The sequence below is a fragment of the Drosophila suzukii genome, chromosome 2L, assembly GCF_043229965.1.
Source record: "Drosophila suzukii chromosome 2L, CBGP_Dsuzu_IsoJpt1.0, whole genome shotgun sequence".
Classification (NCBI taxonomy): Eukaryota; Metazoa; Arthropoda; class Insecta; order Diptera; family Drosophilidae; genus Drosophila; species Drosophila suzukii.
In genome coordinates, this window is record NC_092080.1 from 8,398,266 (window position 1) to 8,424,894 (window position 26,629).

The 26,629-nt window shown below is 37.0% G+C and overlaps 3 protein-coding genes and 1 long non-coding RNA gene across 4 annotated transcripts; 2 read left to right on the forward strand and 2 right to left on the reverse strand.

Annotated features, from left to right (window-relative positions):
• Nucleotides 1-2,242: 2,242 nt before the first annotated feature.
• Nucleotides 2,243-16,853, forward strand: LOC108020057 (ATP-binding cassette sub-family G member 1). The gene is made up of 12 exons (XM_017088159.4): nt 2,243-2,779; nt 6,740-7,130; nt 7,198-7,315; nt 8,457-8,652; nt 8,884-9,029; nt 10,106-10,344; nt 10,413-10,553; nt 10,954-11,261; nt 13,696-13,864; nt 14,949-15,049; nt 15,722-15,880; nt 15,946-16,853. Exons 2-12 carry the CDS (start codon nt 6,764-6,766, stop codon nt 16,288-16,290), a joined length of 2,289 nt encoding a protein of 762 aa, XP_016943648.2. The 5' UTR covers nt 2,243-2,779; nt 6,740-6,763; the 3' UTR covers nt 16,291-16,853.
• Nucleotides 7,716-15,007, reverse strand: LOC136117813 (uncharacterized). The gene is made up of 2 exons (XR_011603815.1): nt 14,879-15,007; nt 7,716-8,649 (listed from the first exon to the last, which is right to left on the reverse strand). It is a non-coding gene; the product is annotated as an uncharacterized lncRNA (long non-coding RNA).
• A 184-nt stretch (nt 16,854-17,037) lies between the features above and the next one.
• On the reverse strand, nt 17,038-18,475 carry LOC108020079 (glucose-fructose oxidoreductase domain-containing protein 1). The gene has a single exon (XM_017088183.4). It carries the CDS (start codon nt 18,379-18,381, stop codon nt 17,227-17,229), a length of 1,155 nt encoding a protein of 384 aa, XP_016943672.2. The 5' UTR covers nt 18,382-18,475; the 3' UTR covers nt 17,038-17,226.
• Nucleotides 18,476-18,842: 367 nt separating this feature from the next.
• On the forward strand, nt 18,843-19,305 carry LOC108013090 (uncharacterized). The gene has a single exon (XM_017078730.3). The coding sequence runs from the start codon at nt 18,903-18,905 to the stop codon at nt 19,287-19,289; it is 387 nt and encodes a 128-aa protein (XP_016934219.2). The 5' UTR covers nt 18,843-18,902; the 3' UTR covers nt 19,290-19,305.
• The last annotated feature ends 7,324 nt before the right edge of the window (nt 19,306-26,629 follow it).

Sequence of the window (26,629 nt, forward strand, 5' to 3'; positions counted from 1 at the left end):
TGTCTGGCGACTAGCGAACTATGAATTACAAATTTAAATTAAACATAGAACTCACCCATTCGTGTGCCAAGGTAATCCACATGTAGTGCAGATATGTACATAAATCATCATTTGGAATTTATTAGATGGGGATTGGGTAATAGTACACCTGAATTCTCACCTGGCTCAAAGTTCGTGGGAAGTGAGCAGATGTTTTGGCCATAGTTGGTAGCCTAATCACTGGATGCGCAAACAACGTTCTATAAACAGCTTTATCAACGGATATTGTCGGTAACAAAAGCCCACATAATTGGGAACTGATAAGCTGGGAAAATAACTGCGTTATCAGATTGCTATCTCTTGTTTTTTATCTCCGGGAAATTAAATACTCTATATGTCTAGTTATGTGAAGAGCTGCGCCATTTATCCGAGTTATGGATAGCAATTTCTAGCCAAGTTCGCGAACCCAGCTAAATCACCACAATTTGTGGCTATAACAGCCTACGGTTTAAAAAAGGCCTGACCATAGCTAAGATCTATATACTTTTTCCGCTTGCACTGCATGTAGTTAACAATTACAGTCTCTGAATGTTCATTCGACCCATTTAAGAAATATTCCTTTACTTAATTGCCAACTGGGGGTATTTATAGAACAACAATGTGTATGCAAAAATTAGCGATGACTATAGATTTTAAGGTAGGGCCTAGGGCCATATAGAAGTTTGATCTTTGGCTGGATCTCGCCGTAATCTATTGAAATTAAAGGTTGTTTTGAGTTCAATATAAAGGGATTGTTCAAACGTGACTGATGAGGGAATGAAATGGGCTTAGGTGGAACCAACGCACTTATTATTCCAATCAATACTTAAAGGTGAGGTTAATGCAAGTTGATTGAATACAAAGTCACAAAGGAAAATTTTAAATTTGACTCTTAAGAGCTTTACAAAAAAATGCAGAACACTAAGTATAGATAGGTGACCAATACAGAAACTACTTCAATCAAATAGATCATAAAATATTAAAGGAATCTAAAAAAATAATTGCCACTAATTCTCATCAATCACAAGATATTTTATATAAATACCCACAATTAAAGCATTCTCAATGGATATTTTATTGATTAAAATAATTGAGCCAAAGCTAATTAAAATGTTTAAAGCAAGCTTTATCTCATAGATTAAGAGTGACCCATTTAAAAACTTGCTTGAATTAGCCCTACAACTAATTTAGCAAGCAATTAACTCGGCTAATCTGGGCCCAATTAAGAATTTCCAGCTCGTTCTTCATCTGTAAGTCACACAAACTGGGTTCAAAGCAAGCCCTGGGCAAACCTATAATTAAAAAAGTCAGTACGTGCAATTGATTACACTCGGTCAATCAATAATTGATAATAAAAGGTGCAACTTTCCAACTTGTCGGCCAGTAAAATCCGAATAAAATTAATTCCATCAAACAATACCAGAAACCCCAACAAAACCGCAAGTTTCCACATTTTTTTTTAAAGCCCACACATAAATCAATACAAGCCGCAAAATGATTCACAGTAAAAGAAAAATTGTGGCGAATAAAAAATGCAGGCAACGTCATAGGAAAAACTTGACTTTGACTTGTGCAAACCACGCAACGATCGTTAGGTGAAAAAACCAGAAAGAAATCGGGAGATTTGCCCAAGAGAGTGGTCGTACCCAGTACGTAGTGCCTAACGGGACCGTTATGGAGGTCAGGACTGGTATTCTTATTACAATGCACTACCATCAAACATATGCAAACAATTTGTGGGCGGTAGCATATTTAGACTTATAGACACCCTATCATTATTTCATATTTCAAAAAGCTAAAAATTTAAGTTGTATTTTAGTTTCTGTTAAAGTGTTAGGTCTGTTAAAAATTGTTGGTTCTTAAATATTAGAATACTACACTTTGAAACTCAATAGATTAGGAAGATAAGTTTTAAGTTTAATTACCGGTCCTTATGGAATGAAGTTAGTATCTGTGATTCCTACGATTTAACAACACCCAAAGAACATCGCATAATATTATCAAAGGTATTTAAGAATCCTAACTGATAGAACTCTTTTTTTTGGGATGCAGGTACCACATACCCCTTATCTGCGTGCATTACTGGGTACTAGAGTTGGGAGTAAGTAATGCCGCACAACGTAAGGCACAACGTAGCCGACCGGCAAGAGAATGGAGCAGCTGAGTCGGGTTCGGAATGGGGGTCTTATAAAAGCGTCGTGGAGAGCGCTCCGCTGTTTAGTTGATCGCGAACGAGCGTTGCGATCGCACGTGCAGCGCCCCAAAAACATTATTTATATAGCGAGTATCGGGGAAAATCGAGACATACAGAAAATCGAAGCACATTATGTATAGCACACGCAATTGAAATTAATTCACGCGTCGCTGCCCATCTGCATAAGTTCAATGGAAGCAGAGGCAAAAGCCGGAGCAAAAGCAAAGCCCACAAGACCGAGAAGAAATGTGTGAAGAAAGTGCAACAAAATCAAATTAAGAAATCAACAGAAAAAAAGTGCGCCTAACAACAATAAAACAATTATCGCGTGTTCCTCCATTTGTTAACCAAAGGTTAATTAAGGAGACTGCAATTATTTCGAGTTGCAGTTACGTTAAAAATACGAAAAGCATTGCTTTTGTGATTACGTGTTTTCATTCATAAACTTTTGTTCCGTGTCAACTTGTACGTCGTCTTGGGAAGAATCCAAAATATTTGTATACCATAACCGAGAACGAAGAAATTAAAATCCGAAAAAAGAACAGTTGAAGAACTTGCAGTCAACAGGTTCGTTAACACCGCTAAGTTACCTTTTGACCCATTAAATGAGGAAAGAAAGAAAGTTCTTGGAAGAGTCGAGTGCAGGAGCGGGTTGAATCACCAGGAGAATTGTGTAGACAAAGAACAGAAGAGCACTAAAAGACAATTCGGCACTGAGAAAAAATAAGTCACGCTATAGATGAAAACTAGAACTAGAATAGAAGTGAAATATTTCTTTTAACTTTTTAAAATATTTTAGATTCACACATTTTAACTTTTGAAAGAATCGTTTTCGAATTTTATTTCCATAACTTTTAGTTTATAGCCAGTTTCAAATAATTTAAAACTCTTCCAAAGAAATTTAATATTCTAATTTAATTGTATTATGACTCAAAATAATTTAACTGTTTGACTTTTGTAAGTGTGCACTTGTGTTTTTTTAGACTTTTCAGAGGTAATATAAGCTTTTCCGCATTGCTAATTAGCAGAACAGATTAGTAATATTTTAGTTAGAATAATGAGGGCGCTCTTGAGATTAAATATTCTTAGTGCTTGTTATTTGATAGAAATACAAAGGTATTAAAAGGACTGAAAAGTTTAAGTTTACACAATTTCACCACAAGTTTTTTGGTAATTAGAAAGTAAACATTTCTCCAGTGTAACAGCTGCACAATTTGACTTGCCTTTCTTGGGAGAAAAGCTTTCAGTTCGAACTCTTTTTTTCTCTATTCGATTGCCTTCTCTATCGCAGCAGACAGAACTTGAAACTGGAAAATGTAGGCCATCGCCATCGCATGAGAATCGAATCCGATCGGCAGGTTTTTCTTTATCGTGCGACCCACTCCCACTCGCTTATGCGATTCGACTTCAAACAGCATTTCTAGTTGCATCACTCGTGCTTGCTCTGCCTAACTTATTCATGAATTGTGCATTGAATTTTAAGTTGTGGCAGTCAGTGAATCGGGAATTGTGTTATGCAAATCTATTCACTTCTATTTCTTATCTGCAATGTGTTTCTAATTTGTTTGGCTAGCAGTTCAGGTGATTATTTATCTCCTGAAAATCGCATTTTAATCTTTTATTTCCGTACTTAATCTGTTTTTTCCCATTTAATCATCTTAATTTTGTTCAATTTGCTCATTACGTGAGCGAAACAATACAAAAAAATGAATAAATGAAAGCAAATGGGCAACTAATGCACTCGAAAAGTTATAAACAAACCGAATATAGCGGTCATTGGCTGGCCGGCAGTCGAATCGAGAAAAAACAGACGCTCGAAAAGGCAAAGACAAATATTGGAAATCAAAACAAACTTATTATTATGCCGGCTACTGCGACGTACAGAGAACTCATTCTTGTGCATATATGTTTGAGATAAACCCTGATCCATTAACATTATTTAGCTGGCCACGTGCTGGCCTTGGCGATGTCACTTTTCTTTATCGCAAGGCGAATAGTGAAATAGTGGTTCCAGGGGTCGTATACGTAATGTGCGGCTTAGTTTTTCTTTTTTTTATCGTGGCTTTGCAGTAACCAAACCAAAACGATCAATTGCCTCATTCTATTGTAAGAGAACTACAACATTTTTTTTTGCCTTTTTTTTGCTGTTCTACTGAAGTTGTTCATGATCTCTCAGTTTCGTGACTTTAATTGAAATGGCGCGCGTTTTTCGATTTTGTTCGAGTTTTATGTATTTGCATGTCGAGCCAGCGCAAAAAGTAACAATTTGCATTGACTGAGTTATGAACAGACAACCGGCAGAATGCCCAAAGGTCCCAGCGACCTTTGCGACTAGAGCTTTCCAAAATTAAATGAATACCCGGACCCACATAGTTTCGTTTCGGTGCTTCTGAAACACTTATAAAGCTGTGTCACGATCTTTGGGTATTAAAGTGCATACACAATTAATTTTTGAGTCATCAAAGTACAAGTAAACTGATCTTAAACTGAGAAAATATAAGTGTTACCATAAGTACTTTACTGAAAATCAGTTAAAAAACTTTTAAAACAAGTTAAGACTTATGACTAAACAAAAAAGTTGATTCGTTTATGTGTAGATAATTTTATAATTAAAATGTAAAATAAATCTACAAAATTATTTAAAAAAAAAATGTATTATATATCAAAAGAAAACTCTAGATCTATATAGTTAACCATGACCAGCATACTTTGAACCCCCAAAATGGCCCTTATTTAATATGCATAGACATGTCCAGTCCCAAAATGTATAAATACATATATAATTATGTCATTCGCCCAACATCGTAAATTGGCCGACCATATGCTGAACTCAATTGTGCGTGCCACAGTCGCTCAATCAATGAAAATTGTCACCTCAATGAAACTGCACTCGAAATGCACTCAAGATAGAACCAGTTGAACTTCTATTTTGAACCAAGATCAGATCGCACCTCTAGACTCCGTTTTAGATTTTTTGGCTAATTAAAGACTGCAAAAAGTCTTGGAAATGATTTTGCACTTTTTTGTATGCCGTTCTTTTTATAAAACTGGTTTCTTTTGGTTTCGATTGTGTTTGGTTTGTCATTCAGTTAACAAGCCAGACTCAAACTCCTTACATGAAAGTCAATATCAGTTAACTACTCGAAACTTGTTGAACAAATATAAACAAAAAATCTATGTGCAGACAGCATGTCTAAAAAACGAGCCGCCCAAAGCTATTGGAAAAACGTTTTTTAAGTCCGACCGTATAGACAGAACTTTGTAAAGCTAATTTGCATAGCCTAGATACGAGTTCTTTGAAGGTTTCAAAGATTTTTCTTGAAATATTACATGTTTTCAAATTATTTTTCATTTATTTATAGAGCTTCTAATATCCAAACAACGTTCGAGTCGATTTCTTCCAGTTTATTTGTTTGCATAACTAACTAGCAAACCCTAAATCGGGCAGAAAAATACTGACCTAAGTCAAGGGTACATAAAATTAGCACACATTAGCTAACTAGGGAATAATCAACTATAAATTAATTCTAATTCAATCAAAGCGAAAACATCAATATTTGCTATTGACACCGTTTTTTTTTTTCTAAATGAAATTCAAACGTAAGTTTTAAATTATATTCCTTCTTTGACGGTCTATTTTCGCATATTGTCGAGTCATCGAATCAAAAAGGTGAAACTCTATAAAGATGACAAGCAAAAGTTGTACGCCTACGTTTTTAGAACCTAATTGATAAATATTCCAGATAGAAGTGATAATGCGTAAATCAAAGTTTAATGGACCCTAAGCGGAATTAATAGGGAATAACGGATCTTCAGACTTCTCCGTCAACGAAAAACTGTCTATCCATCAGTTTGACAGAGATCACTTATCCCGTCTCTCACTCATCTTTCAAAAATGCTTTTTACATTACAATAACTTTCATTGTTCGAGGCAGGCTTAAACAAAAGCCCGTAGAACAAAACAGAATAAGTGTATAATGTGTAAAAAATATTTAATGACGCATCTGCCAAGTTTTGCGATGTGCAACTGCATATACATTTGCACTACGACTATAAAGTGTCTTGATAAATTGCGAAAAAAAGTAAACGCCCCTAAAAAAATGAATTTGCTTGCAACAAATAATTTTTTTGTTAGTCAAATATCAACAATAAATGGAGTTAACGCCCCAGCGAGCAAACAGGTCATTAATTCTAGGGCTGCTATTATAATTCTATACTTGCGGGGCATTCTGTTGAGAGGCCCTTAATTATGAATGTGAAATATGATTACAGATATATGAATTAATTAGGGGGGAAATTTTAAATTACACCTATGCGATATTAGAGCATTAATGGTTTTTTTTTTAATTTGCAAGCATTACTAAATCATTAATTAGTAATATTGGAAATGACTAACCTCCGACTCAGAAGACTCTTAAACATTTATTGATTATAAATAAACCAGTCTGGCTTGATAAGACTTATCTTCCTTGGTTTCTCTACTTATATTTGATTTTATTTTTTATTTCAGAGCTATCCCCTGACCAGAAATATTAAGAAATCACTGCAAATATGACACTCTTGCCAGATATCAAGGCTTCAGATGCCGCCTGCTGTGTGGGTGGGGCAAATAGTGATGCCAGCAGCAGTTCCGGTGGCAGCCACAAGGGAAATCACCACGAAAGTGGTTGCCTGGGCATCAATTGTTGCACCACCGCAGCCAGTTCGGAGTTGTCCATCGATGACACCTCATCGAACTCGTCCAGGGGTTCCTCTAACTTGGCCACCAAGGTGACCAATGACCTGAATGGATTCCAGAAGCCAAACTATCACCAGGCAGTAGCCCATGCCAATTTCGATCACTGCGATCCCGTGGATATTGAGTTCTCCGATGTGAGATACACAGTGAAGAAGTTCTCGTTTCCGGAAAGGAAATTTGGTAGGTTGCAACTATTATAAACAAATAAAAATATTATATTTTCTAATATTTCTATATATTTTTGCAGTTAGCAAGGAAATCCTCCATGGTCTCAATGGCAGTTTTCGCTCTGGCGAACTCACAGCCATTATGGGTCCCTCGGGAGCTGGCAAAAGTACGCTTTTAAATGTCATGTCCGGTTTTTGGTGAGTCTCTTCCACATACTTGAACTTGAAAAATCAATTTTCCTCAGACCGCTTTCGTATGTATTTAATTTATGGTTATATCGCTGAATATGCAATCTGGTTCCATGCCATTTAATTACACATTGGACATCGGGTATGCATATAAAGTGCAGAAGTCGCAATCGTTCAATCAATCAACACATTGTTCAAGTGTCGGCAAGCCAAACAGCTGCACTTGGTTTACTATGTAATTAAATTTGTATATAGTAGGGTTAAAGATTGAAGGGATTTATGTGGGTCTCGCATGTAGAATTTCACCTAGTTCTATTGTCTCTGTGCTGGGACAGTCTAAATTTAGTTTGACTTGTACAATACAGATAAGAATTTTTTGGGGATTAATAACAATTGTTGTTCGAAAATATTGTTTTGTTATTTTAATATTTTTATTTCAAAAACATTGCAAGTGATAATTGTATTTCACTTTTAATATATGATTCACAATCACATGATTTATTCGACGAATAGAAGCAATTGCTTTTGCTATTGGCATCACATCCCGGACGTAATCGTAGTACTTCCTCCCGCAGTTCAAGTTCTCATCCATTGCATAATTAGGACTTCAGACCGAGATTGGAAGTATTCCCTGAATCACCAACCCGCAAATTGACGTATCTTAAAGGAAATCGCTGTTTAATCGCAGCACTTTTTTTGATGGCCAACTGACAGTTATTACAGCATTTTTTTGTAAATAAACATTTATAGTACTTTATATATGCGATGCACGTGGAGGGGCGAAATCTTATAAATCTTGCTTGCGAGACAAAACTTGCAAATTGCTACTTCTGTATAATTATCATGATTAAAATAATGGATGGGATGTGGTGGTAAAATGTATGCCCCATGCGGTACACGAGTTTTCATTGCTACACGTTATCGGTCAGTAAACTATGAACTTGAAAGAGGCGTATGGGTTATACGCTATATGTATAGTTCGGTTGACTTCCCCGATCCAGACGCATGTGGAGATTTTTTTATTTTTCATGTTGAACTCGTGTACATTATTATAATTATTTTAATAGCTTTGCTTGCAGATAATCTTTTGATTATTCTTCGACACATTTTCACTCTTTATTCGTCTGGTTTTTTTTTGCTTTTTCTTTAGTTCCACTGGAGTGTCGGGGAATATACGGGTAAATGGAAAGCCAATGGCTCCCAGCTCGGAAAGATTCCGCCAAATGCTGTGCTACATCCATCAGGATGATCTTCTGCGTCCACAGTTGATGGTCGGGGAGATAATGCTGCTGGCGGCCCATTTGAAACTCGGTTTCAAGGTCACTAAAGCCTATAAACTGGACCTGGTAAGAAATATTTTTCAAATTAAAAAAAAAACTTTTAAAATAACATGATGTAAAATCTTTAAAAACTGCATTATTAACTTAAAATTAATTCATTCATAAATTCATTTAATTAATTTTTTCATTAAACTAATTAAAATATACTGCTTGTTTTTTAAACGCACCATTCTAAGATCTGCAAGAAAAATTTTTCAGCGAATCTTATCTAAAACATTTCTCTATCTATATCTCCAGATCAAACACATCTTATCGCTGTTGGGTCTGGACCATCGCTACAATGTGCCCACAGGAAAGCTTTCGGGTGGACAGAAGAAGCGACTCGCAATCGCTTTGGAGCTGATAAGTAATCCTCCCGTACTATATCTGGACGAACCGACGACGTGAGTGACACTATATAAACACACTTATGTAATTAGAGTAGCCATGATAATGATCGTCATCATCACAACGATGATGAGAAAACTTTGCCTAGCGGAAATGTAGCGAAAAATATTAAAAAAATCCACGTCTGACCCACAAGTCAAGTTTGTCCCCGTCTATACGGCTTTAGGGCTTATCAATTGTCTATAAAGTTTACTTATTAGTTTAGATCTGTCTTATAAGCAAAAAGTGGTTTTTATTTAAATGTTTGTAAGGGAACGTGTCTCGTTATTGATCATTATTGAACGATAATCCAATAATTAATAAAATTGTTCATTAGCTTGGAAACTTATTTAATAGGAATATAATATAGTTCGAGAATATTGAGTTGAATTGCTTTTATGCGGCAATTAGAGGCTTGCTGTATTTAGCTTACATCGTCGGCAAACTTTAAATATCTCTTTTCATCCAGAATGACTAAGTGAAACCCTTTGTATGTAAGCCGATTCACAAGTCTCAAATGAACCCAATGACTTGATTTTTCAGACAAAGGAAATGAGCAGTTCAAAAGTTATAAAAATATATTTAATAATAATAACTGGGTTTTATTTACATAAATCTGTGTTATATTCTGTTCTTACCCTTTATTAAATAGGTAAATGCACTTTAAAACTGGTGAACAAATTGCGAAGTTCATTTTAAAGATACGTATATAATTAGACAGTCAATAATACTTAAATAAACTCGTTTTTTGATACTGTTCAATAAATTGTTCACTGCATGTCGATCAAATCTTGGTAATGCCCCCTGAATTGCATCTGCTAATGGATTTTGGGTACAAACTCGTTTGTCACTTTCATTTAATTTCATTTCAAGTTCAAGACCCTCTTTATACTACAATTAAAGTTTCAGATTGCCCAATTTTATAATGTTCTTTTTGGTCTTTCGTTGTTGTTTTGCACATTGTTGAATGGGGGTTTTTTGTTTCTGGACTTTCCAAAGGTTAGCTTGGCAGCAATAAAACTAAGATGAGAGTCACTTTAATGGCTTACTACATTTTTTGCTCGTTCTACTTGTCTTTTTCTTGGTATTTTAGGGGTTTGGATAGCTCCTCGTGCAGTTCGTGTGTGGCTTTGCTTAAAAAACTGGCGTCACAGGGTCACACGATAGTATGTACGATCCATCAGCCGAGTGCCCTGATCTTCGAGATGTTCGATAAACTATATACCGTGGTGGATGGTCACTGTATGTACCAGGGTCCGGTGAGGGAACTGGTTCCATTCCTGGCCGATCAGCAGCTCGACTGCCCGAGTTATCACAATCCAGCTGATTATCGTAAGTCTAGACTTCTAAAACTTTCATCTGCTGTTCTATATCTGTATTTGAACTCATATGGATTTCAGTACTGGAAGTGGCCGTGGGCGAACATCAACGTGATCTGAATGAACTAATCCATGCGGCCAATAAAAAGTATTACGAGGATGTCGATCGCTATCGCTATATGAGCAGTGCCGATATGTCACGCCTCGTGGCATCAATTAAAGGTAAGTTCTGCTCTGTTGCTATGCTATATACGTATTATAGTTCAAGTTTTCGACCACTTGTCAATTTAAAAGTTTGAATGAAGTTTTATTGGAATATTTTTATAGTCAAATGCGTGATAAGATCTTAAAGTACCTGAATTTTTTGAGGGTCCATTAAAGTTCGGGTTGTTAAAGTTTGTTTATTTTATTTTTTTGAACTTCTCTTTCAACTTTTTTACTTATGTTGTAAAAATGGTTTAAAACATAGGGGTAAATACTAATAGCATATTTTTTAGCAAAATGTGAACTCAAACTCTGTGTTTTGGGAGAAAGCAGTGCAGAAATTTCCCCCTATTAGACCTGTCTATTGCTATTATGTACTTTCTCTAATTTCCGCTCCCGCTGTTCCCTGAAATTGCAGACAACATTGACGGTAGGTCGCTGGGAAAATCCAGTCGTGAGCTGCCAACAGTTGCGCTGGCGCAATTCTCCAGCTTCGATTATGTGAAAGCATCGCCGCAGGAATTGGCTCTGGAGGAGATCAAGGCACTTAGTGGTCCCACAGAGGTTGTGGACCCAGATCACCTGGAGAAATGTCTGCAGCAACAGCCGCCAGCTGTCAATGCCAAAGAGCTTGCCAAGCCCCCGAATGCCATCAGGTCGGCCTCGTTCCTCATGCAGTATCTACTCCTGATGCAGCGCATCTTGATCTGTGCCAAACGAAACTACGTGAGTATACGAAAAAAAAATAAAACTAAAAAATACAGTCAACTAACCTTGTCACGCACAATAATATAATAATGTGTTTGGTAGTACTGATAGAAAGAAAAAAGGTTAGCTAAAATGTACATATGAAACCCAACCTTTAGACATAAACATTTTTAGGAACTGACAAATAGTATATTATTTTAAAAAAGTTAAAGTAAAGTATTATTAAGTTATAGGTAATAATTGTTTATAGTTCAAGGATGCATTTCCAATTTTCAAAGGTTAAAGCTTGAGTTAAGACCAAAACATTTTATTTATTTCGAAATACTAAAATACACCTTATAAGGCTCGACTGCAATAATTTGAATGCATTAAGTAGTTAACAATTAGTTTTTTTTTAAAGCCGGTTTAGGGCAGTGGCGTTAAACGTTGATGGTCTGTCAAGTTGATTTGGTAATTGGTGCGACGTCCTCGAAAAAAGCGAATCCAGTTATTGCTGATCTCGTTTTCTGCGTAATTCTTAATGGCTAATCTCTTAAATAACCGCTTTTTATTTTTTGTTTAATTTTTTGCTTGTGAGTAATTACGTTTCAGTTGCACATTACCATTTTGTGGCTGTACATTAAGTATTATAACTTTTTCGGGGAAGGTTGGCCACTTTTGCCACGCTTTCGGATTTTGCTAAAAAAATATCAAAAGAAAATGGGACTTATGCATGCTTTTAATGGCATAATGACATAAGATCATGCATGAGGTAGATAATAGGGCACTTGCTGAATTTTCAAATGGGAATGGATGAAGGTTTCCGAAAGCTGGCGCTTAAGCATATATTCATTATAAGCACAGTTTTGAGTAGGGCATTAAGTAATATTTTTAATTGTGAGTTGTAGCTTTATGAGTATTTTCTGCATCTCTCTGTTTCTCCAAACAGTGTAATAAATTTTTCACAATTGAATACGATTTCCCCGAGTCAATTACTAGGTAAATAAGCTAATATTTCAGTTCATGTGTTGTTTTCTATTTAACACGTTTTTCAGCTCGTTCCAAATATTTATTTGCCTCTTCGCACTGCCAGAAAATAAATGACTCAGGGCAAAGCATTACATATTTACCATAAAGAATAAATAAATAAATTCAGAATCAGAAATGCCACCGAGATTGATGCCTGACGTTTATCATTTGAATGTGCACAATTAGCACTTGGCATATGTTTAAAATGTGAAATTGAACAGTTTGTGTGATGACCAATTAGCAAGCCAAGTCACCTTTAAGTGACTGCACACAATTAATATGGATCTACATCAGTGGTCGGCACACACATACCGTTACAAGTTTGCCTTGCATTAGTGTGAGTGTAACAAACACGAAGTTTGCGCGCGGCGTGCTGAAGCGAGACGTTTCTCTGCTTTGCACTAAGATCCTCTGCCGCAGCAACAAAAAAGCGCGCCGAAGTTGAGAAAAAATGACCCGAAGACCCATGCCGAAGTCACACGAACATGTACGTTATACGTGAGCGAGCAGAGGATGGGCAGAACACTTCCCTATGCTCACTAGATAGGCCGCTGCCGACCACTGATCTACATATACACTGCACTCGGTCAGTCGGTTATTCGAATATTAGAGTTTGGGTATGAACTTATTAGCACCTCTTTGTGTCGATATTGACTTGCCAGTGTCACAGAAACTGGCCAACCGGCGAGACCGAGAATCTCAGACCCACTCGAGCGGATCGTAACTCAAAAAGTAATGCCACCACACAGCCTTCACATAGATTTTGGTTTTAGAGTGTTCTAATGACCAACATCCACTGCACGATCATTTGTTTGTCTATTGCTTGGCCAATGGCACAACCGCGGTCAAGTTACTAGCCATAAAGTATTGGAGCCTTGGAATAGCATATTGATTTTTTAGTGCAATCTTCTATCATCATAACATATTTATTACACAATGTTTACTTTAAAATCATTTAAAAAATAATTATCTATCAAGATAAACTTGATTTTATTAAGCAAAGTATGATATATTTTAACGTGATGTAATAGGTCAGTTAATTCGAAGATCTAACTTAGGACGCTCTTGCTCAACACCTAGTTGTACCTTACTATTTTGAATGGGATTTGTCATTTTACCTACAAGACAAACATTACCTATTCCTTGGGAAACCTGGCCTAAAAGTATTGTTTAAAGTGAAACTTTTAATATTTGCTAACTATAAAAAGAGTCTGTCAATCCTAGGCGCAATATTTGCAAATATATAACAAATATCTTTTTAACGGTTAAGACATCTTTCAGTTTTATAATATTGTCTGATATTTTCGACACCTAACCTATGGCCCAAGTCAACATCAATTTTAAACTAAGATTAATAGAGGGATGTCATATTACTTGATTCCAAAATTTATCAAACTTGCTGCACCTGTGTGTCTTATATCTTAATGTCTCGTATCTCTTTTAGTTTCTTCTGCTGGCCCGCATCTTTTCGCACATTTTCATTGGAGTCGTCTTTGGCTATCTGTACATGAACGTGGGCAACAATGCCCAGAGTGTGCTGGGAAATTACGTATATCTCTATGGTTCCACGCTGCTCTTGGTATACACCGGCAAAATGGCTGTGGTCTTGACATGTAAGTAGCTGCCTGGGTACTCGAATCCCCAAGATACTCGTACTTCCCCTTCCCACCCGATAAATTTTTGGAAGTGGTTCTCGAGTGTTTTCGAGTACCTCTATCTCTGTCTTTCCCATTATATATAAAACTCAATTCGTGTATAGAAAAATTATGCAAAAATTTGTCGCCAAATTTGGTCAAAAGACTGCAGCTGCTTTTGTGCAATACCTATTTATTTTGGCAACTTTGCTTTGTCTTTGACTTGCCGCATTCTAACCTGCCAACTACTTCACTTTATCTATTTATTTATTTTTCTCGGAATGCGGGTTAGCCAATAATTTTTTGGCATTTGGCAAAAGTTTTGTGGCTATTAATTGCCAAAAAGGAAACATGATTATGAGCATAGATAGTGGAACATAAGCTGGGGTTATTCTAAAGAATTAAACTTTGCGAGATTTTTAACAAGATTTTTGGGTCAATAAACTTTGAAAAGGGGTTAAGATTTTATCTTTGTCGTATATTATGTACATTAAAAATGATTCTCTGAAAATATGTATCCATTCGAGTCAAATACGTTTCCGAATAAAGCTACTTGAACCTTTTTTTAAGGTGAGTCATAAAGCACTTTGCCTCTAGTGAAGTTAATTTATCTCAAAAACATTAAGATGCATACGCTACCTTTCCGTAAAGATTTACTTAATCAAACAAAATAATTAAGAACATTAACCTCCGAGGCAAGGCCATATTTGATCAACGATAAAAGATCTCATTCGAACCACTTTGTCATTTATAATTTCCATGTAAATTACCAAAAATTGGGATCCTGAAAACCCCTAAATAATTATAAAATACAAGAGATACGAACAAGACACACATGCTTGCGATTATTGTATAATAAAACCGGTTAGCGAGCGATTCTCGAGACTTTTTACAATAAATTACTGCAGACAGGAGACATCGGAGGAGCTGGGGTAGTCGATCTTTACCGGTTTCGGTTTACTGACCTGGCCTACATATGTATAATGCCCTCACCTTCGTGCGCACACTTCACATCGTATCGAATTTAATCGCAATCGCGTTTATCAATTAATTTTATTCGCAGTTCCGCTGGAAATTGACATGCTGACACGGGAGCACTTCAATCGCTGGTACAAACTGGGCCCCTACTTCCTCTCGCTGATCTCCTTCGAAATACCCTTCCAGGTAAGCCTTACAATTGTTGAAAACTAACTAAGCCGTGTCCGATCATTAATCATCATTTAAAGCTAAGCTTTCATAGGTGGCAGTGGTTTAATGGATTGCCATTCGGTCATTAAGGCAAATTAACGACGTGAAATCGCTGATGTTTGAGCTTGCGTTTCATTTGCGTGTGAGAATCGCGTAAGCTTGACGGCTACAGACTACCTGTAATTTTGTAGCGATTGTTCCAGTATTCTGGCATCCATAGGGCATATAGAGAGAAATTTTTACAATTTTAACACAAAGAATTTCTTTTGTATGCCCTAATGTTTTTTACCATTGAAAGGGTGCTATGAAAGGCAAATATTTCTTTGTAAATTGCTTCGACCGAAATTTTATACACAATGGTAATTAAGGTTGCTGTGAAAAAAAAGTAACAAAAAGTAAGATCATCTTATGTTAGTTCAACAAATCTAGATAAGATAGTCACAACAGGTTTTTTCAAATCTATCTATCAAGTGCCATTAATTAACAACCATGTCAATACAATTAATAATCATATTAATTATCATAAATAGTAAATGATATCAACATCAAACCTAATATAAATAGTCATATAAATAAATAATTAGTTTAGCTTTGTGAATCTGAATTATCTCACTAACATTCTAATATACTTATATATTTATATTACAGAGTCTCTGTACCGCCATGTACATCATCATAAGCGTACATCTCACTGGCAATGATGTCGTGGATTCATTCCGGATCTATTACTTTATACTGCTGGGCATAATGGCCTCATTAAGTGCTCAGGCCTGGGGCTTTTTCGTGGGTGCCACTCTGCCAACTAAGGTGGGTTTTACACTCTACGAGTTAACCACAAATCAAATTAATAATGATTGATCTTTCTACATTAGCTTGCCGTTTTTCTGGGACCCATTCTGGCGGTGATGTTCTCCGTTTTTGGATTCTGCACACGCTATATTGACATCACGCCCCTTTTCCGATGGATGTGGCACTTGAGCTATTTCCGCGCTGGATTCCACGGGGCGTTGAATGCCATCTATGGGATGGATCGACCTTTCCTGGAGTGTCCGGACACTGCGATGTACTGTCATTTCCGCAGCCCAAAGGTTTTCCTCAAGTACATGATGATATCGGACGTGCACATGTCCGATTGTCTAATCCTCATGGGAACCGTGATTGCAGTCATGCACGTGCTGACCATCATAACACTGTGGCACAAGCTCAACAGACGATAGGATACCGGAATATCCTGTTCTTAAGGCTAAGCCCCAGTTTTAATCCTATGTACATAGTCGGGTGTCTTTCCATCTCTCCTTATTTTAAGTTCGAAACTGAATTTATAAATTTTCCCTCTTGTGTTTTTATAATTGATCGACCATTCGAAGATGTTATCAACTAGCTTAGGTATTTATTTAAATATTTTCTGAAAAATTATATGCAAGAAGGCTTTAGGGTAGCTTACTTCAGGTTAAGTGCTGATATACCAAAAAAATATGGAAAATCAACCGACACACAACTTATATTTCCCAGTTTTCATCTTGCCCTGTAAACTTCATCAACTGAGCTGGATTTTCCGCGAGGTATTCCATCTATGCCAAATCCTAAATATTCATTTACGTCCATAAGGTCAGCAACAAAGATACATTTGTGATCAACATTCTGTTTTGTCTCTTTAGTGCTTAGTTTTAATTTTATCCCTAAGTTCGAATTATTTGTATGTGGCGAATTACGTTTAGTTTTTATAGCAAATGTTTTAGATTTTTTGATTTCGTAATAAAATGTTTGGTAATTTTGATAATTTATGTTTAATTTTATGATTTGGTGGCTTAACAAATTTAATTACGAAATTTCGGTTTGACTTTTTTTAAACGATCGCAGGAGTTCCTAAGAAAAAATACAAGTTCCTGAGATGAATCAAAATGTACCAGCAAATTTTTAGATAAAGTATTAAAATATTTCAAATTCTGCATTTAAGTCTCTACTTTTTACTGTCTAACAAATCAATTTTATTAGTTTCAAAATGCGGATGCCATACAAAATAAGTTAAATACATTGATGATGAGGACGAAGGCTTAAAAACCTCGACCATTTGATTGCTTAGAGCTAAACACGTTTATTATATAAAAAATATATATTGGAATCCATTAGATATTGCACTTAAGACCGATTCTCTACATAGTCGACATACGTGCATACCGTATGATCTGATCGTGATTCAAAGGACTATCGGTGGACAACTGTACCCTTTGCCATTGCCTGGTTTCGTTGGATTTCCGGATCGCCTCGACCACAGCCTGGACATACAGGCCATCTTCAAAGGTGGCGGCTGTAGAAACAGGAGCTTTTACCCAGGAGGACTCTTTGCTGCCGAAGGCTTCTTTCAGAGCGCCCACCATCTTGCAGAGTCCCTTGATATAGGGTCGCGGTAACAATGAGTTATTGGTGGCAAAGTGCAGGTCCTGGACGTCCACGTAGACAGCTTCCTCTTTGGGTTGGCCCTCTTTGAGAACAAACAGATCCCCGCCACGCACCACCAGATGACCTTTGCTGCCATAGATGAGCACCTCCTGGGAGAAGGCTTTTGCAGGAACTGTGTGACTATGGAGAGCCACTGTCACCAGAGTTCCGCTGGCCAGTTCCATTTGGAAGTTGCAGAAATCCGGTGCCGTGATTTGTCGTATGCCATTAATGGCCGGCGTAGTCTTGGTGTACGAACGCAGGACTCCATGGACCCGGATGGCTTGCTGTTGCAGCAGGAAGGTGACCAAGTCCACCACGGATCCCACGAGATTCAAGGCACCACCGCCCATTTGGGCATCGCACATCCAGTTGTATTTCTCGGGGAAGAGAGTTCCCATCTGAACGCGAACATCCATGAGGACCACGTCGCCGATGGAGCCAATCAGCTCCTCCTGCAGGCAGCGACGCATGTGGGTGAAGGCGGGAAGGAACCTCAGGGGATGGTTGACCAGGGAGATCAAAGTGGGATAATACTGTGACGCCCGCACCATTTTGAGGGCATCCTGCTGGTGCAGGCCCGCTGGTTTGTCGCACACCACATGCTTTCCGATTCCCAGGGCCTTCACCGAGATCTCGGCATGGAGGAAGGGCTGGCAAACGATGAAGACCAGGTCCACATCTTTTCGCAGCAGGACGTCGTCGATTACGTTCGTATGGAACTGAACATTTTGCGTGGCCGCCGTTTCCTTGGCCTCTTTCAGGGTCCTGCCCCAGATGGCCCGCACTTCGAATCCCTTTTCCCGCAGCAGGGGAACCAGGACATTGGCTATCTCTCCAGTCCCGAACACTCCAACGCCCGGCAGCATCGCTTAAAGTTGGATGAAACTCCAAGAATTTAAGCGAAAATCAATGTTGTTTATTTTTTCTGGCGGACCAGGGTTGCCACATCGATTAAACTGTGGGCGTTAACAGCTGACTAGAGGTGGTAGTATTTTAGCGATATATCGATATGCGATATATGTTCCTTATTTTTAAGCTTTCTTTAAAATATTAAGAAATATTTATAATTTAAGAGAGCAAGTAATGATTTTCATGTTACTTAAAGTTAAAGTGAAAGAAATTAATAATTTTATTTATTTATACTTATTTATAATAAGCTAAGTTAAGAATCTTGAGCTAACTAAAGGGTTTTGACCACTAGCAAATATTGCCATCACCTTTAAAATATATAAATAATATCGGAAATACTTTGATGTGGAGTAATATTATATGTTATGTGCAGTAGCTTGAAATAATTATTTTTTTATCATAGCAATCGGAGCCAACTTTCAAATCAAGCCAGATCTATCTAAATTCTGTTTCGAAATAAACTCAAACCTCATATCCAATGATTTCGATTGCCCACTGGCTAACCTCTTTTTCAGCCGGAGTTTTGGCCTCTGCGCAGGCAATTCGTTTTTTAAAGACTGCCAATGAAGAGGAGTTGCCTGCCAGGATGTCTAACCAGCTAGAAACTGCGGCAATCGACGGGTTGGCCACGGATGAACCGAAGGTCTTGGGGTCGGAACAGATCAGCAGTGCCCTGCAGCACATTTTAAGCAGTGAGCAGAAATCAAATCACGTTTATTTAGATGCCATGCACAATCGCAGTGCTAAAAAGGAGGGGTACGCTTTGGGCTCTGAGTCCCTAAATCAAATGCTGGAGGACATCATGACCCCTGCAGGAAATGTAAGCCACAAGACCTTGTCCATGGAGCCAGCCGTTGAAGTTTAGAATTTCCATAAACATCTTTAAATTTAAGTGTTTTTATTTTTTTTTTCAATAATTAAAAAAGAAATGAGTTAAAGATTGTCTTCAAAAAACAAAGATTTCCCTAAATTTAAAATGTACTTACCCATAGTCTGGTAAGAGATCAATATTTCTTATGTAAGCCGACATTTAAAGACCTGACTGCTGTCCACTCAATTAACTAAGCCAGATTCCGTTGGGTTCCATTTGGATTGCGGTCTACATCAGTTAACCAGCTCCCCATGTCCTTTGCCCCTATTCCCCCTTTTCGACCCTTTGAGCCATGTGTGGTATTGCAGCTGTCAAAGCAGCCGGCATGCGGAAAATGATTCTGCAGCTTATTACAAGCTGGCAACTGCGAATGCAAACGCTCAGTGGAGTGAAGGACTTACTGACGACTGGGCTTATGGCACACTAAGAAAAAAAAGAACTAGTTCTATTCATGTCTTATAATCCTGAAGAATTCGCGTTTCGAATTTTTATGCGTTTTAAGAAGATTTGAATAGAGGACTTCAAAATTCGGAACCCTTATATAACTTTACTCAAATATTAAGTTAGTATGAACTTGGCAAAATATTCAGATCGATTTTAGCTCCTAGTGTACACCAACACCACTCATTTGTGTGGGCTGTTGTGTGTTTGTGTTTGTGCGGGCGAAGGATGTGGGCGGACATAATGCAAGCATTGGCAAGCCATGGCAAACAAATGTCACAGTCGACGCATTGCCCTGTCATATGGTAACCCAATTAGTGTAATTTGGTTTAAGGCAGCTGCCGCCTGTCTGCCACTTCCCCACACTCTCTAGCTGTATGTATCCCTACTCCTGGGCTTTAATTAAACCGCAAAGTGCACAGCAGCAGCTGGCAAGCAATCAACTTTAAAGCAAACCCAGCGGCTCAAGCAAACAGCTAATGAATGTTGCTGTTTGTGACCTCAAGGCATAAGATATTGCCACTAAGTTATGGGGCCATCAAAGGTGCAATTCCCCTAAAAGGGAGGAGAAGTCAACCAAGGCGTTGGGCCAAGTATTGAGACGTCTATAGAGCTAGTTATAATATTAAATGGGACAGTTAAGCCATTGCCTTAAAGTGAGGAAGTGGCCTATATCGGTTGCTATTTCTAATAAATATTTAATAAATATTTTAATCTGTCATAAATGCAATTCAAAATCTAAACTGTGCATTTAACGACTGATAACAGGATAATTACGGATTTATTAAATTGATTTTCATTATCCTTTAATGTGGTTACCAGCAGCTGCATAACAATTTAATGACTTTAAGTGACAACCGCAAACTAAAGTAGCTTTCTCTAACCCAATTACCATTTATCAGAGACATCTGCAAAATGCCCAAAAGCCCCACAGACACAAGACTCCTAATTGAATTCTGAATGTTAATGGGAATATTGATTACACTGGCTGATCCAGGCTTAGTTTATCCCAGACTTTGTCCAACCGCACGACTCTTGAGGGAAGCGTCCGTAACCTTTGCTGCAAAAACCAGACATTAATCACATTTAAGCCAGATTAATACTAAATGCAGGGGGCGGTACAAGAACGAGACCAAAAATGTCTGCAATTGGAGGGCAGGACAACGGAACATTTAATAAGCCAAACAAGCGGACGTGACCTCATCTTGGGGTCTCCAGTCGGAGAGTCCCCAAGAAAACCGAGTCTGCGACTGAGACTGGGACTCGAATGAATCAGACCGCACATAGATCTCTGTCAGAGGCATTAGCATTAGCAGCGAAACAGGACGAGCTGAGCAGCCAAAGATAGTTCATCAAAACTGACAAGCCCATTTCGCTGTTGGGAGTCACAGCCCGCTTTTTCTCTCTAGCTATGCGGCTACACTTGCAAATATAAATATAACAATTTTTCCGAATTATGCTAAGCAATGGGATTCTAAAGAACGAAATATTTAAATATTTGCAAGTATACTAAAATTAATTTGAACAAAAAGTACCTCGCTCATTTACCAGAAGAGTAATATATCTCACAGAATAGTTTTTCAAGTTAAACGCTTTTAACGTTTTTAAAGCGCCATATATATTGGAGCAAAGCGATCAAACTTTGCAATTCTCACGTTCTGCGTATTAAAGATAGCTTTATTTATTTTAATATTATTACAAAGTGATATGAGGAAATTGAGAAGACCATATAAAAGTGGTATTGTTCCGTATATTTTTCTTTGAGGAAAAGGCTTCTAACAAGCCATATATGTTAATTTTTATAATTTCATTTTAGTTTCCAGAAATTTTGATAAATTGATTAGAATAACGATTGGTAGAAAGTGTAGTAAAATACTTTTTTTTTGATTTGATAAGCAAACAAGAATCAATCCTAAAATAATATATGTAAGGAAATAATAATCTATGCTTTAAGTTGAATTATAAGTAAATTTATTTTTTATTAGATACTTTAACATTTAGGACCTCTTTTTTTAATGATATTATTTATTTGGTTCAGTGTATAGATGAGCTGAAAGCCAGCTATCCCGGGCATATAACAAAACTGCAGGAACACCATCGCACCACCAGCACTCTTCTCCAGCATCTCCACCTACTTCAGCCAGAGAAACGAACCACAGCCAACAGATGAGAAATATTCATCAGCATTTACGTCACGCAGCGCGCAAAAGTCGCTGGGGAAAGCGGCAGAGAAATGGAGAAAGGAGCAAGACGAGGAGGGGAGAAAACCTGGCACTGGATGTCAGTAGATTTATGTTGACATTTCAATGACAGTTGTGAAAATGCTTCCATTTTATGTGTGTGTTTTGCTGTGGCTGTTGCCCGTCTGTCGCCTCTTTCTTCTTAAATTTGCGCAAATTGCTTTATCGCAGCAGCTTAAATTATTTCCAATCACGTATCACTCACGAATTGGGGAAAGTAAATGTCGCGGCCTTCACGGGAATGTCACGATCCTGGCAGGAAAATAATAATGCCCCACGCGCTGCTCTTAAATTAACGGAGAACAAGTCGTTGGCTATATGGGAAAACTTTATCGAGTTGTTAAAGCGGTATAAAATGTATCTCTAAGCAGTTATCCAGAAAAATTGTGAAGCTCAATCCATTCTATAAATAACATTAACTATTAATTTAAATATAACATAATATATTATTTATTAACCAAAGTAGGAGATATCTTACAAGTTCATATAATCAAACTGCACCAAATAAACCAAGTAAAGAAAACTGGTTATGATCATTTGAAACCCCATATTATAGTTAATTGAAAAGAGTCCACACAGCTGAAACCGAAATTTGCAGTGACTGCAGAGCCATGCAAATTCGTCTAACTATTGAAAAAAGTTTTAGTTTTTTTTTAATTAAATAAAAATTGATTATATATACTCACACTTCTCTCTAGTTCGACATCTTTATGCTGAAGATCAGTAAAACGTCTCAGGATGGTTAATGTTTTTTCACCAGCCTTTTCGGTGATATCGCACACGTGAACATTTAACCAAAAGTCCCAAACATTAAGAACTATTTGTGGGGCAGCCACTAAGAATTCACGTTGAAAGTTCATGCTAATACCACTTACAATAAGAAAAAATGTTATAAAAATATTGTAAGCTAGATGCATAGTTAGTATTAGGGTCAACTGAAAGTCGTAGGCTTCTAACACTTTTTTATTTAGCTTCAAGAGACGATTGTACAAGGAGGTAAGTTCGCGAATTCTAGAGGATTTTTTAGTGAGATTTAGTTGTATATTGGCTGCCAGGTCCAAAAGCTCTCCGTTAATCAACAGCACATAGCGATATATGAAAAGAATTTCAATGTGAAAGTGCATTATAATTAATTGGAGCGTCACTAATGGTAGGATGCCAAGGAGCGCGAATAACTTCGACAATGAATTTCCTTCCAATAGAGCAAACACAAATAGTACAAACATATGAATAAACGCAGCCAAAAACTTTTGAATCACACAACAGTTAAAGTTGGGACAGTTCTTTAAATTCAGATTGTAAAAGTGCTGATTCGTCAAGTTTAAAAGTTCATTGGCAATCTCCTGAACTTTGATGCTTCCCCAAAAGATCCTTAAGTGTGTAACGATCGCGACGAACGTTGTGATGACTTTAAAGTGTTTGTGAATTTGACCCAGCAACGGATTATGCTTAAAAGACTCCGGGTCTCTCTTCTCCTGAGATACAAATTGGTTGATATAAAATAGTCCCAAGAGGAAAAAATTCCCAATTAAGCCATAGAATTGTAGGCATCGGGAACGCCGCAGTTGTTTTCTTCTTGAATCAAATGTGAACGGAAACAGCCCAAGTAGCCAGGATCCGTATAAAGTTGTCTTCAGCATGAACCACGTCAAAAGAGGACAAAAACCGCGACGAGGTCGAAACATTTTCGACTAAATTGTGATGTTCAACTAATGTTAACGGAAATAGAACACGGAAAAAGAAGGAAACATATATAAGACACAAACATAAATGGGTGCTGACGTTAATATTGACGTATCTTTAAAAAGCTATTTATTATTTCCTTACAAAAAGCAATGGGTGATGACGTTAATATTGACGTATCTTTAAAAAGCTATTAGTGTAATTAAAACGTTGTTGGATTACACTGTGCAACACGGAAAACCCGCAGTTAAGATTTCAAAATCTTAAAGTTCTTATCACAAAAAGTCAACCCCGATTTGGGGCCCTCTGAGTTAGTTCGCGTTTGGATATAAGGCGACTTAAAGAAATGGTGTAAAACTTGATTTTTAAATCAAAAATCAGTTTACACTCCAAAATCTTCAATATGTTGCTCAGTGCTATCGATTAATATTCATTCTTATATTTTTCATATTACCCATCCTTAATAGAATTTCACAATCATGAACACTTCAAAGTCAGAATGATGTTATCAACGGAACACTCTCATCAATTAAATGAATTCATCACATATTTTAAATTGACACATTTCATAAGTTCCAACTATCTAAAGCCCCACCTGGATTTCCAACCACAACATTCCGTATTTCAAAAACGAATTGTTTGCGTGCCAGCCATCAATTTTTATTAACTTGATTAAGTGCTTAATGGCAGGCATTTGGGATTTCTGGTTATGCAACAAGTTATTAGCAACGAAATGGAAATGCCAAGTGGTTGGGGTGAACGTAGTCCTCAGCTTACCCAGATATATATATATATATATATATATAACCAAGGGGATCCTGTGACAGCAGCTGGCAAAGTCGCCTCTCCTACAGCTGGTGTCAAGGAATAATATTTGCATTGTTGTAGCTGAAAAGGGGATGACTTAAGTGGGCCTGGGGTTGGATTGGGGCTGAAAAGGCTTTAAGGAGTGGGTGGTTGAGTTCCCCGTTTCTTAGTGTTTCAATAAGCTAAAAGGACGAGAGGTGAAGGAGACAGCCTGTGCTTCTGCTGACGAGGGAATTTCATTGAGCAAATAACATGGAGTTATGAAGACGTTACCCTTATATTTAACTGCATGAAAATTTCTTTGAAACTTATGATTGTAACCTAACAATCATTGTCGTTTCCTACCTTTTTCACAACTTTTTTTAGGATAAACACATTCTTAGGATTTAATTTAATTTTTTAAAAACTATGGTAAATGCTTCTTGCATTTGTAAAAATGTAATACCAATTTATTTAAATATTTTTCACAAGCTCTATATAAAAAGTTATTCATATTAAAAAAGCACAGTAATAAACTATCAAGAGCTAAAACTCACGTAAACTTTGTAGATTGTAGAATAATATTTTCCTTCCAACTAGGCAAATTTGATTGAATTTTGTGAAACAATTTTCCTGACGACAACTCTATTAAATAATTAAGTGAGAGTGAAGTTGGGAGGGTACAGAAACCCGTATTTATGCCAAACAGAGTGTCTTCTGCTGGCAACTGTAAAATTCCATTTACGCAGGCACACATACAAATCAAAACAAGAAATTTCGCAGTCGAATGAATTCCGGATTGTCTGAGGGAATTCCATTAGCAGGGATCTCTCGTCCTGCATATGAAGTTGCTATACCAGCTGCACACAAAAACACGCATTTGCATTTCCATATGTGGATTTATATAAATAAAGCTCAACATAAAGCTGGTCACTTGCCTTAATTAAGCTTGAAGGTGGCATTGGGATCCCTTTTGTGGAGCAGAGTGAAGAGTCAGGATGCCAGTACAAATTGAAACATATGTACATGAGTGTGCAATCCACACTCACAGCTATGGTCAACTGAATAGGAGGCTGATATTGTTAAATAAAATTGAATTAATATTAGATTTTCTTTGGTTGATTATAGTCCTGACAAGTTGTAATTAAATCGTGCTATATCACAGATTTGTAATAATTTTGAAAAATGTATGAAGATAAGAAATTTCCTAAGATATTATTTTGGTGGTTGTACATATGTAGCACATATTTGTAATAATTTTGAAAAATGTATGAAGATAAGAAATTTCCTAAGATATTATTTTGGTGGTTGTACAACTTGTATTCTAATAAACTAATAGTAATATATATAATTATTGTTCAAAATTTATTATTAATGTACTAAATATTTTCAATTTTTTTTGGAGAATATATGAAGGAAATTTCTTGAGAAGAAAATACGTTTTTCTTGGTTATACAATTTGATTTCTTATAAAATAATAGTAATACATATATAAAATATTGTTTAAATTTTGGATTGGTTTTTAATTATGAATGAAATTTTTGTCAAATTTTGTTAGTGTTTTAATAATGTAGGACGCCTTTTTTTGGTTATAAAATTTTAAAAGAAATTTAGTCACTATTATTTTGACCGTGTCTGTAAATCCCTGTTTATGTTTGTACGCACAAATACTTGACTGAATGTCAGACAGAGCAGTCATATAAAATGCAATTCACAAATGAAGATTCATGTTATTTCCCCCTCTTTGGACTCCTGGGCTGGCTATAAATCAATGCATCCTGACACAAGCTGGACATCCTGACATTCGGCTGCGGAAATACATTTTCCCACAGCTTTTCCAACATTTTCCGTAAGGCAATTTGGCAAGCTTGTTAAATGATTTCTGCAGGCCGGCTGGTCTGGCAAATTGTGAGTTTTGCATTTAAAGTGCTTCATTGCCTTTCATTTCAAATGGCCATGGCCAATGTGACATGGGCATATTGTGTGTGCACAAGTTAAAACTCACTTAATTATCCGAATGACGCTGCGCAAATTGCAATTACGCTTTGCACTCACCTGTTAACAATTAGTCGACCGGATAACACGAAGTTGGGTTCTGTTTGATAACAATACGCACAAATTAAGTACATGTATGCCAACTTTTTTAAGAACCAGGCTTCAATATTGATAGTCAGGTTTATATGG